The sequence below is a fragment of the Pempheris klunzingeri genome, chromosome 7 (assembly GCF_042242105.1).
Source record: "Pempheris klunzingeri isolate RE-2024b chromosome 7, fPemKlu1.hap1, whole genome shotgun sequence".
NCBI classification, from domain to species: Eukaryota; Metazoa; Chordata; class Actinopteri; order Acropomatiformes; family Pempheridae; genus Pempheris; species Pempheris klunzingeri.
In genome coordinates, this window is record NC_092018.1 from 13347264 (window position 1) to 13363928 (window position 16665).

The 16665-nt window shown below is 41.8% G+C and overlaps 1 protein-coding gene across 1 annotated transcript in view; it reads left to right on the forward strand.

Moving 5' to 3' along the window:
- Positions 1 to 16665, forward strand: part of col27a1b (collagen, type XXVII, alpha 1b) — a 67564-nt gene that overhangs the window by 1373 nt on the left and 49526 nt on the right. Inside the window, exons 2-5 of the mRNA XM_070833948.1 lie at positions 370 to 434; positions 5415 to 6736; positions 10653 to 10706; positions 16029 to 16082. Of these exons, the coding sequence (XP_070690049.1) occupies positions 370 to 434; positions 5415 to 6736; positions 10653 to 10706; positions 16029 to 16082 (1495 nt within the window). The remainder of the gene's footprint in view (positions 1 to 369; positions 435 to 5414; positions 6737 to 10652; positions 10707 to 16028; positions 16083 to 16665) is intronic.

Below are 16665 nucleotides of genomic sequence, written 5' to 3' on the forward strand. Positions count from 1 at the left end.
TGGTCAGGCAGCAAGATAAGACAAAGCTTGTTGAATCGAAACGGATGTTTGACTCTTTGAACACAGCAGAGCTGCTGCTGCTTGTCTGCATCAGCTCTGATCGTCGTGCATCAAAGGTGCAAATAAGCGTTGAATAAATCATTTGATTTTCTGTGTTGAAGACATGAATGAATGGATGACTGAGGAAATAAAGAAGTGCTTTTAGTTTCTGATCAGACTAAGAAAATAAAGGGTAATATTTTAGGGCTCTGGGTAGCTTTGATTGGAATATATCATTGTTTTTGATATTTTATAGTCTCAACTATCAAAACTCTGAAGAAGTCTCCCAGATTATCTGTATTTCCTAAACCTTTTTGTCTTTCTCTTTAGGAGAGTTCTGATTCTCTGGACTCTGCTCTGTTGTACGTGCTCTCTAAGGCTCGCACAAGCACAAGGTAAGCAACTCGAGGACAAGGATGAGTGACTGTTTGTTTTGCTGTTCACGAACACATTGTCGAGCAGGTGGCGTCACAAACAGCAGTGTGGGGAAGAGGAAATTAAAATTGATTTATGGGAGGTTACAGTGACACTTTCAGGTATGTTCTATGTACTACACCGCAGTGAGACTATCCAGATTCCAAACTAGGTGATATACCCATCCATCCATTATCTATACTGCTTACCCTTCAGGGTCACGGGGTGCCGCAGCAGATCCCAGCTGGTAATATTCTCATTATATGAAATGAAATGGGTATGGAACACGAAATGGATGAAGACAGTGAAAGTAGCCATTGTTATAATATAAGTAACCCCAGCATGGGCCCCTCATTGTGCACAGCTTGATCCTTGTTATCCAGGGATTATCTATGACCAAAGAGATCAGCATCTACATTTTTTTTTTTTTTTTTATACGGCGCGGTCAGCTGTACCTCTGCCTGCATCACTCTTCAAGGCCATCTGATCTAACTCGGACGCTGTGTGATTACTTTTCCCTGGAAATCAGATGGTTTTTGTTGGAGCTTGGCTGCTCTTTGCTGCATTTTTCTGTGAAGTGGATGTTGTGTAGTGAACACTTGAACTGGATTAGCTGGAAACTGCAGGTGCCCTTGAGAATATGGCTTCCTATTAATGGATTTGTTCTCTGTGCAAATTTAGTACGAGACGCATGACACTAGGCTCTCACTACACCCCATAATCTTAGTGAAAACATAAAAAGAATCCCAGTACCTTGGAAATGTTTTACCATTTTGTAGCAGTTCACTTTATATATCTCTTAGCTCAAATAAGCCTCATACCCCTCTCTGATGTCTTGGGGAAGGTTTCCAAGGTGTTTCATGAGCTGCCTCCTCTCATTCCTAAAGTCTGTTCTGCAAAGATGAAGTGTACTCTTTCTCATGTTGACATTCAGCGGTGTCTTGATGTCTGATGCAGTCAGCTCTCTGTAACACAACTTAAAGACCATAATTCTGGCCATCATCAGTTGATATTTTCCTGGAATGATGACTGCTGGGTGTCTAGACATGTAGATTTGTACACGGAAGTGTTAATTTGCAAACTCTCCATTTCTATAAACTAGACTCTGTTTTAAAGTTTTAAAGTTGTCCATTTAATAAAGCAGGCCACTAAAACGGTTCTGCTGGTATAAAAACCTGCTGACTGTTTTTGCATCTCACTCTGTGTTGTCTAAAGCCTCCCTCCACGGCTGTCACCGGCTGGGTTATCCGATTGTCCGTCCCTTCGTCCATGTGTCATATGTTGTGAATGCGACATCACAGGAACACTTGAACAATTGAGCGACAATTGAGGGAATTTCTTCAAATTTGGCTTAAACGTGCACATGGATTCAAGGATGAACTGGTTAAATTTCACTGGTCAGAGGTCAAAGGTCACTGTGATCTCACCTCCATCCCATTCTCGTGAACGTGATGTCTCAGGAATGGGCATTTTATTACATCTGACACATGTCCACTTGGTCTCAAGGATAACCTGATTAGAATTAGGCTAGTCAAAGGTCAAAGTCACTATGACCTCTCAAAAGATGATAACTAAAGAATCCATATGCTAATTACAACAAAATTTAGTTTTTGGTGACACTAATTGGACACTAATCTTGGGTGCCCAGTTTGAAGCGGCAGTGATTATATAGATCCTCTTTGCTGCTGGTTGAAGACACGTGTGAGACATCCACATTTTAGGATTTGTAGCTCCTTTGCAGCAACATACATATTTGAAGCGCTGTTTATTGTCACGGCTACAACAAGGCAGACACGAGGAGCAGGGGATTGAACTTCTGATTGGTGGATGACCTGCTCTACCTCCGAGCCACAGCTGCCCTAGTGTCAATGAACTGACACAGTCCAGTTTTTTTTTTTATTGATTCGGACCCCAAGATACTTGTATGAGTCCACGCTCTTCAGTTCTGGAGGACAACCAGGACAGGGGCTCTCCTGGCCCTCAGATGGTCCACCACATGCTCATTGAATTTGCTGATATTGAGCTTTAGTTGATTGTTGTTTTACCATTTGACGAAACCATCCAGTGGCAGTCATGTACATGGAAAGTGACTTTGGAATCACAATCTATCTTCAGTCTTTTTTGCTTGAGTGGTGCTGGTCATACTCCAGTGCTAAAGGCCCAGTTCAGGATTGGTGTGCAGCACCAAGTGCTTTCCTCTGCAGTCATAGGAGTTCTACCACATGGGTTGCTACTTCTATGTTTTGTCCTTAGACAGCAGAAGGAAAATTAAATATTGATGTTCAATCAGCCTTTGAATTTAGTGTTTTTTTTAAGTCAGTTGCCATAGCTGCACATTCATAAACTCTCTACACATTTCCTCAGAAGGGTCGGGGCCCGATTAAAGTCAGCCACAGTGCACCATCCCTGGAGCAGATTTATCACTGTGGATGTCATACCTGCCTCCTTCCGCATGGTGACTCACCTTTCATTGCTAGGACTCAAACCAGCAACCCCCGGGTTACTGGTCGAGCCCCCTGCCTCCACATCTCCCTTTCAGCCATCTGGTAGCATCTTTTAGTCAGAAGACAACCTGAGCAGTTTGAATAGTAACGATGATAATGAAGATAAAAACATACAACCTGGGAATTCACTCATTCATGTAAGGAATCGTGATGTCCCAGAAATTGTTTTTAATGTGGTATGAGAACTTTTGACCGAGTTTCTAACTCCCTTCTTGTATCCTCTGGCCACTACGTACTTTAATGTGCTGAGTCAGTGGCCAGCAGTTCACCCTGTGTTTCTTGAGAGAGACAGTGTGACCAAAAAATGTCTTTGATTGCAGTTCTTCAAAGACCTTCATCTTTCTGCAAACACAGGCTGGAATTTAGCTAGTTGTATTAAATGTTAAGGACCGATGTGCTACTTTTTTTTTTAGCAGGAGATGTTGAGCCTGCATTGACAGAACGCCAATACTGGAAATGCATTAGTGTGTACATGTGCCTGAGAGAAGTTGTTTTCTTTACATTTGTGTCCAGAATGTGTAACACTTTTCTTTTCAGCTCATTAGGTCCCAGAAAGCCCTAAGCAGCTAGTCTACCTTAGATTTACTAATGCAAGGAAAAGCCCAGGAAGTAGATCACAGTTCACAAAATGAAAGAACAGTTTTGCTTTTTCTCTTACTATATTAACAATTCAAATGAGTACTTTATGGAGAACTGAGCTGAAGACAGTCTTTGTTCTTTTTTCAGTTTCTGGCTGTTTCTTTTCTGTGGGTGGGTTTTTCAATTGAGCTGACCTCCCGCTGCCTGCACAAAGCGAACAGGGTTTCCCTCCCAACATGTCTTGTGTCTATACTTGTTTCTCCTCTGCTGAGCCATAATTCATCATTTAGTGGTTTATTTTAGTCTTGCCCACATTTGTTTGATATCAGTTTGGAAACGGACGGATATTTGAGATCTATGTGTGAGCTTTTAGTTTGTGCATTGCACGTACTGAGAGGATTAACATACTGGACTCAAGGTATGCCGATTGGCCCTGCATGATCAGTTCTTCTTTATTTTCCATCCTTGCTAAACTAAACAAAAAGCTTTTGTTTTGACATTACTGATGACTTGCACCAATGCCTAACAATAGACAATAGTATGATAATGGGAACATGTCCAGTCTGCTTTGATGGTTGAACCAAAAACAGATTTGAGTTTCTAAGAGCACTGAATGTTATGATTGTGAAAGTAATATCTTAGATTCAGCATAACCTCGGTGCTGTTCTTTCAGTGGTTCTTGGTTTTTTTGGTGTTTGGGACCACCATGTTGAGTTTAGGGGTTATGAAGGACACCATTTTTTGGAGTTGAGAGATGATTCAGAGGCTAAAAAACATTTTTTACTCTCATTTAGCTTTAGTGTCAATTCAGTATCACAGCCTAGAGAGAACAATCATTTTTATAAGTTATCCTCTCCCTATAGGCAAGGAGATGCTATTAGTGTCACAAGTTGAAAAGGCTGAGAATCCTTCTTGCTCAACAATGTGCACTTATTGTAAAGAATACTCTTGAAATACAGGCTGCTTCTTGCCACAGTGAAATGTGGATTTAATTAAATCCTTACACAAAAGCGCGGATCCAATTAGGAGCAATATACAGTACACACAGCACTGTAATGTGTGAAAATTGCCTGCATTTTCCTCCCGTGAGATGCAAGTAGCAATTAAAACCTGCAGAGAAACACTGCGGTATGTTTTCACGAGCATGGGCCCCTGTCAGAGTGATCATCTTTAATCAACAGACATCACCAGATAAAGTGAGATGGCTTGTGCAGTAATGCACCTCTTAAAATCACACCGCTGTCCTCTCTGGGGACCCATCCAGCCTCTGTTTCCGCAATTGTTCTAATTAAGAGTGATGTAACGATTACATAATTTGTGGCAATCCCCAAAACTGGATGTTGATGTGTGGCCCTATCAGAAACTTTTATGCAGCCTTTTTAAATTGCTTATGCCGCAGGACTTCCATTAGTCTAACTTTAAACTTGTGAACTCCCAGCTTGGCCTCGCAACATAATTATCATTTATAATATTGCGCTTTTGTTTTTTCAGTTTATACTTTGATGCAGATCAGTGCACCACAGTGGGAGGTCATTAAAAGGTGTTTAACATGAATTAATTCTGAGTTGTCTTTTAAATAGCTTATGAAGTGCACGTATACAGTGAAATGTATTAAGCAATTAACTTTTCTTTTACATTTTGACAGTCATGTTTTCTTTTAATGCCCTCATGTGAGTCCCTTTGTAATCTGTGGCTTTACCAAAGTATTGTTTAGTTATTAAGTTATTTGGGGGTGCATGCAAAAGATAAGTACATGCTCTGTTGTATTACATGAGCTTATAATTCATGATGATACTGTAAGAAAAAGTTACTTCTCCAGATGCTTAAAGTTTACAAAGGGAAGAGTCGCTGACTTCTCTCTGTTTTGTGTCTCTAAAGATGTGGATGTTCTGCAGCAGCTTGGGCTCTCTGGGCGAAGGGCAGGCGGGTCATCATCTTCAGGCGCTCGATCCATCCCTAATGGCATCATACCCTTCAAGTCTGGGGTTATCCTCACCCCGAGGGCACGTATTCAGGTGCCTCTGCGCACTGTTCTGCCTGCTACCTACAGCTCCTCCAATCTCTCTGTGATTGTCAGCCTGTCTGTTCATCGCATCAACAGCGCTTTTCTTTTCTCAGTCCTGTCTAAGAAGAGGAAAGTGCAGCTCGGAGTGCAGTTTGTACCGGGGAAGGTCCTGGTACACGTGGGGCAGAGGAGCCCTGTGAGTTTTGACTATGATGTCCATGATGGCCAGTGGCATAGTCTGGCCTTGGATATCCAAGGTCACCAGGTGTTCTTGCACACTTCTTGTGGAAAAAAAAGTGTAAATGCAAATTTGCATTCTAAAAAAGAGGAGACTCTGGATGCAGAGGGATCTTTCCTGCTGGGCAAAATGAACCACAACTCGGTACCTTTTGAAGGTGCTATCTGTCAATTTGACATTTATCCCTCTGCTAAGGCAGCTCATAACTATTGTGATTACATTAAGAAACATTGCAGAGAAGCCGACACATATCGGCCCGTGTTTCCACCCCTGCTACCTCTATTTTCCACAGACCCAAACATTACTGTCACTCAGTTAACTCCACTGTCTTTTACGGATATATCCAAAAGGCCCCAAGGACCTTCTTTGGCCTTGACCGAGGAAAGCACCAGGACTACAATTCTTATTCCAACTGACCGCTCGCAGATGCTGAACAAAACATCTGTGTATCAGACTGTGAGCACTGCAAAACCTGGTACTGTGTCTGTTTCTCAACCGGTTCATCCAGGGTTGGAAAGTCCGTTTAAGTTTCCAACTCAAACTGCTACTGCATCTCTTAGGATCAGCATGACACCACAGAACCCCGAACCAACTTCACATGGTAGTGCTGGAAAGAACACAAAGCAAGGAGATAGTAATTCTCAGAAACCTTCTGGCCAAAATATGGATTTACCTGCTTCCACCAGACCATCCGAGATCAAGCCAAACCTCCAGACCACAGCTGCTTCGCCACAGGGGTCTCCTTCAAACGCCTACTTACCCCATAAAAAGCAGTTGACCACAGTAGCGTCAAAGAAACCTGAGCCAAGAGTGACCAGTGTGCAGGATGTCAAACCCACCTCGCTTATTTCAGTCACTCCAGCTGCAACAGATGGCTTCCAAACATTTGACCTGGAACCGACCCAGTTCTCACTGCTGGCTGGACCACCTGGACTAAAGGGAGAACCAGGACCGCCGGTGAGTGTGTGAGCTCTAAACAAACCCAATACACACATGCCCCTGAAATCCATGCTTGAGCACATGCATGGTTATCACACCTTAGAGCTGCAGTGAATGCACTGTAGGAATATTGAACATGACATAGTGGTTTAGTGTTTATTTTCTGAATCAATAGCTCATTAATTAGGGCATTTGATTTGTAATTGATGTTGTAGCTCTTGGCTGGCGCTGCTTCGGGCCAATTTCCTAATACACCTTTGTGTATCACATGCACAAGTATGACAGCTTGTTGTTTAAGTGTTGGTTTGCCTTTCTTTGATGTCCTGAACTACTGCTGACGTGGATGCTGACGTGTCTCTTAGATGTGTGCTTTGTGAATCTGGCAAGAACTGCCAAGAACTGCATCTCTAAAATGTTTGCTTATTTGACAGGACTGTGTTGCTGCGTTAATGATTCAGAATTGCTCCATTACCTGTCTCAGTCTTTTTCTGACTTGCCAGAAATATTTGCTTGTGGTGTGCAATTATTTTGTTTTTATCAATTAATTTGCTGATTATTTTCCAGATGAATTGTTTAATCATTTGGTCTACAACAATGAAAGCTGTCCACGACAATGTCACAGAGCTCAATGAGACCTCATCAAATTTGTTGGTTTGTCTGAAAAATTTTCCAAAACCCAAAGAATTCAAAATGCAAAACCAAGAAAAGCAGAAAATACCATTTTAGAATGTGAAACAATCAAATGTTGGCATTTCTTTGCTTAAAAAAAGGAATTGGTCAATCAAACTAGTTGTCAACATTCCTGTTGACTAATTGCTGCAGCTCTAATGTGGTGCCCTGTCCAATTGCTGCAGATTAATAAGCAATATCTTTTTTAGCAACAGTGGTAGAAATAGTCAGGTTCATAGCTGGACTTTGACAGTTACTGCTTGTCTGAGTGAAGGGGCTGGCAGTGAGGTGTCAGATTCCTCTGAGAGGGAGTGTAACTGCTCAGAGGATGGATACTTTTAAAGTAGGGTCAAAGTTAAAAAAAGGATAAAGCACTTGTGTACAATTGACCACAGCTATAATAAGAATATAAAAGGCTATGCAACATAAATGCAGTGTTTTAACTGTAGCATTTTACATTTGACTTACCACAGATTTTCTTGATAGAAACACTGCCGTGATGAGCAGGAATTATAGAAAATGGAAAATTGTACTTTTGTTTTCTTTCAAATACACACTTAACATTTTTCACAAAGAAACCATTAAACCAAGTGTTTGATTCATTAAAAATAATTGACACAAACAGGCTTGTGTGAAGGTTTGCGGTTTTGCATGTCTGAAGAGACTTGTCAGACTATTCCTCACATCACACAACAAGCTCCAGTGTTAAAATGCAAGAATGGAAAAGTTATGAGGATAAATGTAAACAGTCCTCTTCATCAGATCTTAACGGGAACACATTATGGAAAATTTACTTTTTAATGTATTTTCAACATAAATACGTGTCCCTGGTGTGTCTACAAAACCCCAAACTATGAGAAAAGACAATCCTCCCTCTTTTTTCATGCTCCATCTTTCAGTAAATGAGTAAAAATGCTGTTTAGTTTTGACCCCACTTGTGATGTCACAGGTAGGGATCTGTTGACCATATGATCTTGCTCAGCATTAGCATGTTGCTCGGCTGGTGTGTTTCCCCATCGGAGACATCAGAGCTGACTTGGGAGATGTTGGTGGTGCCTCCTCAGGGAGCTGACCAATCAGAGCACACTGGGCTGTCTGGGAGGAGGGGCCTTAAAGAGACAGGAGCTAAACCAGGGTGTTGAGAAGGAAGTCAAAAGAAGCAGTATGAGAAAAATAATGTGTTTGTTTTTTTTAACATTACACCCTGTAAACATGTAATGCTAGTATAAACCTGAAAATGAGCATAATATGTCGCCTTTAAGACTGCAGATTAATACTGGCCGTTGTTTAAAATTCAGAACAACGTGTTAGATACGAACATAATCAAAGTATTTCATCTTGCCTTCATCAACCAGTGTTGACTGTATACATTCATGTTGACCATGTGGTCCACTCAGGCACTGCTCCTCTGTTGAACACAAAATGGTTACCCACATTTTCCATTGTTAAAAGGACTTCTCTGTCTTGTATTAGGTCATGTTTGATCAAAAAAAAAAAAGTTTCAAAAAAAGCTTTCCTGCTTTGGCAGCGCTGGAAACCGCAGCACTGCATGCCCCTGAGGCCACTCAGACCATTTTACGAGAGAGAAGTAACTGATCCTGCGGATTTTCGGCATTCACCACCATTGTATTGCTTTCTAATGTTTTAGTATGAAGTCTAAACAGATTGCTGAGTCGGGTATATGATCTAAATCATTTTCAGGCAATTTTATAATATTGTCCGCTGAATCATTTTAGTGATGACTAGAAGCACATTGTTGAGTTTTTGATCCCCCTCCACTGGGATTAGAGTTGACGTTAGTTGGTCATGGACTGTTTAAGAAGGCATAAGTTTCAAGTGCTCCCAGGAGCAGGAATGTCTTTGAAAGTAAATACGACAGAGTCTACTGCAGCATGTCAATTCTGATAGATATCTTAACTCCTGATGAATCCTTCAACAGGCAAAGATCAAAATTAATGACTTGCTACTCAAGTGAGGTCTTCAGTTTAGGGCTAGAGACTTTTATTGTTCTTCTGCTTGTTTTGCATCCACAGATAAATACCTCCTGAAGTATTTCTTGACCTTCAAGGTTCCTGGAAGTATCAAACATAGTTTATGAGTTCATGATGGAGGGGTTCTTAAAAATACTCTTTTTGGATTCCTGTCTGTCAACAAATGATCTGGGATGCATTGATAAAATTAAGTGTTTGTTACATATTCAATGTCCGCTCTTCAGACTCAGCTCTTTAGTACCATAGCAATCCCAGACCTCATGTTACCTTTTATAAAAATGATTACAATACATAAAGCAGTGAGGCATACAGGCTTTTAATTTGGCTAAAGGAGAGCACCTTTATTGATTTGGTACTCTGTATCTGTATGTATGTTTACATTGGCATTGAGAGTGGAAAGGTTGTGAAACCTATTGTCAGATTACAACCTAGAGTTCAGTTTATGAACAATGACTTTACATGCCTTGAAGAAATGAATAGTTATGGTTTACAAATTGTATAACTTCTATAAAGACTAGCTCTCCAGCAGCAACTGCAGCTCATACTGCTTATCGCGTGGACAGCCTGATGGTTGCAGTCTAAAGGAGCTACGGCCCTATGGCTTTTCAGTGTATGTTCCGGCTGAAAGGGTATAATTATAGCTCTTGGTCCTTTCTGAGTTGGACAAAAGTGCTCTATACATCTGACATTATTACAGTAGCCACATTTCAGAAAGGCTGCCTTGAGCTGTTTTGAGGACCATTGCTTTTCCCTCTTTCTTTGAAATAATGGAACCATGGGAAAATAAGTAACGATCTTAACATTTCAAGCAAACTGAGGTTCCTCAGATTGACCCCTCATTAGATTTGACCTTTCAGAGCTTTGCTAATCCATGTATGAAATTGTTTTAAAGCTAGCTGATGCCCATAATTAATGTGATTGGCTGTGGCTGGAACCAGTGCTGACCTCCCTGCCAGTACAATGAGTCAGACTTTCAGTCCGTGCAGTGTAGTGGTTTGGGCTTAAATCACATTGGCTGCAGAGGGACAGGGCTGCTCTAGCCGCTAACAAGACATTCTCATGCATGCCAGCATCTTACTGACTGAGTGCTTTGCAACACTGAGCTAACTTTACTTTACTGTATTTATTCATTGATGTCTACCTTGAGTGACTTTTACATGGTTTTTACTTTGAACACCTGAGACTTAAAATGCTGTTTCAGACTCCCATCCTTCTTCTGATAAAACTAGGACTGTATTATACCCCAAAACCTGACATCTTTTTTATCTTTTTAGGGCCTTCAAGGACTTCCAGGATTGCCAGGAAAGCCAGGGAAGAGGGGCCCACGGGTGAGTGCCTCCCAACCAGTGACAAGTTTCTTATTTTATTTCCTGCAGTCCCTCTTTTTTTTTTTTCCATTACCACTTCTCAGTTTCCCTCCAAAATCTTTCATTTGAATTACATCTTAATGATCCCTTAAACATGTCTGATGTGCATTATAGTGAGATTACATCACTAGCAGTGCACTGATATGGAAGGCCTTTGAGCATTTTGATCAAGCACTCAGTGACATCTTTGGATTACAGAGCATTATTCAGCCAGACGTTAGTTTGCTTTGGCTCTGGGTTTGATCAAGCTGTGCTTCCCTGCTGCCAAGGTCCATTTGTAAAGCTAGAGAGCAAACAACCATAAGCTACAAATCTGTGGGTTGCCAATGTAGAATTAATTGAACACATACGGTAGGTAGTATATCGGCATGAAAGAAAAATAAGGTAACTTGTGCGAGTGCAATATGTATATATTTACAGAACAAGTACATTCTATCCCATACATAAACAGTACCAGTACTTAAATTAGGCATAGACCCTATGTTAACATTTGTGAATGCTTCTAGTGTATTGGACTGAGTCCTCCATTGCCATATCTTTCATTATGGGGCTCAGCGTCTGTCTACAACTGTGAGCTCCTGATGGAGCGACAGAGTGAGTGCAGATGTTATTTTAAGCCCATGTTTTCAAAAGAAATATAAGAAGAGAAAAAACACTGGGAGATGATTTGTCCCAGGGGACAGTTTGTTATTTCAATCTATTTCTAAGACCTTTAACTGATGATTGTGTATGTAGTTGCTGCCCTTTAAACTGCCTCTCCACCTCCCTTATTTGAAAATGAATGGACCAGAAGTGGAACTTGGCATAACAATGAGTACTAAGCTGAAATAAATTTGCAAGAACTTAAGGCAGTCAAAAAATGGAGGGATGCCCGTTTTGGTTGCTCTTTTGCAGAGCCCCTGCTGAAGTCCTCCTGCAGGGTACTTGTGCTACTGTGGAGTGTGCGCATGAGCTACCTGCCGCAGCCCGTGAGACTGTGCCCTGCGGTCAGGCCTCAGAGGGGTGGGCTGTGGGAACCCAATCTCTTTAAACAAGAAAGAAAGAGGGCTTTGTCCCCATCTTATTAAAGGCATTTAAGACCCTGTCTGGAGCTCAGCAGCTCTATCCAGTAGTACACCAACCTCTATAGAGTTCATTCATCATCAAGCTCTTGAGACCCAACTGCAGGCCACACCGACTCAGAGCGAGGAAAAAAAAAAAAAAAAAGAAACAGAACCTGAGGGTGCAGTTCAGGTTTTTACTGATTGTTTTCTTGAACCATCAGAATTTTCCTGGATAGTTCACGTGATTAGAAGGAAATTCCTCGCAGCTACACACAGGATCAGCAGAAAGCTCTGAAGTGGACTCTGGTCTGGGCAAAGCCTCTACCACAATGAATGCCACTGTTATTCCTTATGTTTGTATAAGATTTTATATTTCAAACATACCTTACTTCAATTTGCAGAAAGTTAATGAACAGTAACTCTCATTTAAAATATTGTAACAAAAAAACTCTGTTGTACAATTTCTGTCAATTTTTCAAGGAAGATGCATTACAACTTTAAGTATTTAGAGACAAGGTTTCTTTGAAAAAGATTTAGTGAAAAGAAGAAACACTGGCCAAAAATTCTGCCCTGAATTGTGTCCTTTTTTATGGAAATTATGTTGACACTTGTGTACATGAAGATTAGTCAAGTTTTATTTAAAAAGAAATGTAGTGGAAAGACTTGGTCGCCTTTTTGTTTTGTGAACTTGAAAAGCCTCAAAGTGAAGACGTATGTGATAAATGTATTCACCTCCGAGTTATCTGATTTGCTGGAAGCGGCTCATATCTTTGGAAGGCCCTTATCTCATTTCGCTTTCACCTTTCTAGTCAGATATAGAGAGCGTTGCACCAAGATGTGGTGTGAAATAGACAACTGTTGCCGTATTCTAAAATGTGTGAACAGCGTGACCCGTGTGGGGCAAGGCTAAGCATTCGTACTTATCACAAAAGCTTTACAGCTGTTGGGATGACGCCATGCTCTCAGGGCTTTAACTCTCTGACAGTAAGGTGTCACGTCTGACCGAGCAGACAGTCTCACCGCTGCTACCACCGAGCAGCACCTCTTACACGTGAGAGCGTCCACGTTTCTCAACACAGCCCAGCAGAGTTCACCCGGCTCTGAAGGGGAGGCTTGAGAGTGGATCAAAGGGGGCTTTGTGCAGAGAAAGGGACCTGCCAGTGCGCTGTCAGTATCTGACGCTGTGTTTCTGTCAGAGTGAAAACATTTGCACTTTAGCTTAAAGAATGGTTGACGATATGACAACAAGGATCCTATGCACTTAGGCTAATAGGGAGCACATTTAGAGAGCTAAAGTTAAGTGGCTGAAAGTTCAAGCAACACTCATCATGTTCATCATCGCTGAATTTTTCACTGACAGTTAAGCTGAGCATGTGTAAATCTCTCTGTAAAATGTTTGACCTTTAAATGATTTTCTCTGTATTACTTAAATATTATTAACACGCCAGTCATTCTATCGATACTTAGCTAATGGAAACATTTGGTGCAAAGGAGATGATTTTATATTTCCAGCAATAGTTTGTTTTAAGTCGATGCACGAAGAGAAGAGAGCATCACATCAATTCATCGACAGAAAACCCAAGGAAAAGACAGATGTACTGAAACTGTCACTACGTCCTGACAGTATTACATGTGACAGGTGATCTGTGAAAAATCAGGTTCTTTTGGCTTCTTCCAGTGCTTCTTAGGTTATTGGCAAGAATCCAAAGTGCCTGAACGAAAAACAACCAGTCAGAGCCAGGAGGAGTCTCTAACGGCGTGTCAGTCATCGCTCGTGCACACGCTGCACAGCCCTCCCCCACCCCATGTGCATCTTATTCAGTGAAGCTCAATAACCTCATGAAATTATAATGTAAAGTGACCTCCACCACTTCTCTGTCTCTGCCTGTCTATCTGTGTGTGTGTGTGTGTGTGTGTCATCTCCCTTGTTCTGTTTAGACACAACTGACAAATATGTGAAATATGTTCTCAATCTAAAAAAAACAAATCACATAACAAACAGCAGTGATGCTAGCCAGTTTATGATAAATATAGTGGTTGGGCTTTGAAATGTCATCATGTGGAGGGAAAAAAAATCTGGGAAATTGAAATTCCAGAACAGGGAAGAGATGGTGAGCCAGCAGCCCCGTGGCTCCGGCCTGCTGTCCTGCTGTCCTGCTGTCTGTGGCAGGCTTGTCATCAGCAGTGCTAACGTTGTGTACTGTTCTGTACCGTTGTATTACTGGCCCCATGCAGTGCCGTGGTTAGTCTGCGCATGCATGGCAGTCTTCTCTGTGAGGAGGAGCTTTGAAGGCAGAACTGAAGTGCAGTGGAGCGGGAGGGACCCTGGAAATTCATCATTCAAATTCTGCAGTGAAGTCCACTCTCTTCTCAAAGTTACCAACTGCTGCTCTAACCAACAATTTTGATAAGCAGTTTAGTCATTTATTAAGTAAAAATGCAAGACACTTGATGGTTGACACAGTTTTACATTCAAATATTGTTTCCGGGCAATTGATAGACTTGACATTTCATCAGTTCATCAAAAAAAGATTGGCAGATTCATAGTGTACTTAGTAATGCCACCATAGTTATACTACTAGTGCCGTTAAGATCCTTTGATATCCATCATATAGCGTAATCCTCCGGTTAATGACACAGTGTTTCCTTATGTGCAGTCCAGTGAAGGTGTTAGCGGGTCTGTTTGGGGTTAATGGCGTATAAAAACAGTAGCACTCCACGTGTTACTCCTGTAAAAATCATTGACCCACATCGTAAACCTGGTCACAGCTTTGGCATACAGATGCTCTTCATCTGCAGGTTTCAGGTGTGAGTGTGTGTGTGTGTGTGTGTGTGTGTGTGTTTTTTTTTATGTATATGCTGACTGAGGTTTTTCATCAGTGCTCATGCATATTTGTGTTTATTTGCTGGTGGTCTCTAAATGGTTTCTTTTCTTGGAACTCTTTTCAATAATTAAGCAAAGAGGCACTTCATTCCTCTTTTCACCCACGCGAAGACAGATAGACCTAGTGAGTCATTCCTCCCATTACGCTCGTCTCCATCGGGATAACACCCACCATCCCTGTCGTTAGTGCCGTGCCTCCTCACCTTATGTACTGAGCGAATTCAATTTGTAATATTCTGTCCCAACCTCCCTCTTTCTCTACGTCTCCTCCTCCCTTTGCTTTCTATCTGAAGATAATCACTTCCATACGTTTTAATATCGAGCGAGTGAAAAGGGGAATGCTGCGAATAGAGGAGGAGGAGGAGAAGGAGGAAATCTGTAGATGAGCTTCTGTTAAGTGTCTCCATATGCCCAGCAGTGAGCGCCTGCGAGGGGATAGGTCTGGCCAGTTTGAGTGGAGGGGGAGCTGCCTGGGCTGTTTGACTCCTCTCCCCAATCTGATAATTGAGCGCAGATAAATAACAGAGGCACAGACGGGCTGGATCACCCAGCCGTACACTTACACCTCTTGGCCTCCTGAGTCTGTTTGACTCAGAGTAATCTTATCCCTCTCTTTCACCTCCATCTCGAGGGAAAAGGTCCCCCCTCACAACCCATGGAAAGTCTGAACAACCCGAAAGAATGGGCTGAAGTTACAGTAGCTTCCTGTTCAGGCCATCTGAACATGTTTCAGTTTTTCTGGGGAAGATTTTCCATGCTCAGCAATTCGACTTCTCTCCAAACAAGTGTGCAGTTGAACTCCTCACTTGGATGCCTAAGGAAGTTGTGGCTTTATTTTTCCAAACAATCCCCCTTCGCAGCTCGCTTGAATTTATTGTCGCTTCAGCCAGAAAGAATAGATTTCCTCTCCTCATTTTTTGCTCTTATACATCGTCATACCCAGCCTGACTTGCAGGAGAGTCCGTTTTGATAAAACATTTGGCACAGGTGGTGTGACGGATGAGTGGCCTTCACTTTGTGGGACCCTAGAAACAAGTGGAAAAGTGTAGGGATGAGGAAAATCACATCCATATGTCGTAACTTGGGCAGGCAGGCAGACAGACGGGGCACGCAGGAGACACAGTATGTCTCACAAAGCACCTTTACACAAACACAGAGGGACCCCTGGGCACCGCTGACCTGTCCCATAACACAAACAGGCAGTGGAAAGGGAACAATATGTGCATACATCTGTGAATACCTAACACATAGTACTAACCCACCCCCCCTTTGCTGCAGAAATGGAGGCCTGTTCAATGACCCTGATGATCACCTTTACTCAGTGTCTTCCTTAATCATGTGTGTCTCTGTTTTCAGGGTCCTCCCGGCCCGCATGGAAACCCTGGTCGGCCTGGCCCTCCAGGAGTGAAGGTATAGCCTTGACAATGAATAATTTTATGTCAAACGCTAACTATCTGTATTTAGGAGGAAAAAAAACACCTGCAGCTCATCTTGAAATATGTAGAGGAATGAGAGGATCCAGACTATAAGCCTCTTTTAATTTTGCCAGCCAAAGAATTAAAGGAACAAGCCACAGTTCCACATCCCTTCCAAATCACTTCTGAATTGAGTGACAGGTATTTTAATACGTTGACTAATGCTAGACAACAACCACACAAAAATATTACACTATAAACTGTTAAACAACCTTTCAATGAACCCCAATGTTGCACTGAGTGTCATGTTCTTTCATCACCATAAATACTGTCACTGTATTTCATTTTAAGCCAATCCCGCGTACACCGCCCTGGTGCTGTCAATATCTGCTAACCCACCAAATGTTTATTGAAGGTACAGTCTGCAACTCATTTTAGAAGCATGTGTGTTACATTGGTTCAAATTCTTAGAACAGCAATCAATAAATGGAATAGTTTGACAAAAAAAGAGAAAAAAATCTAATGTCTGTGTCACAGAACTGTAATAAATTCACCGACCTGCCTGTCTACCTACACAC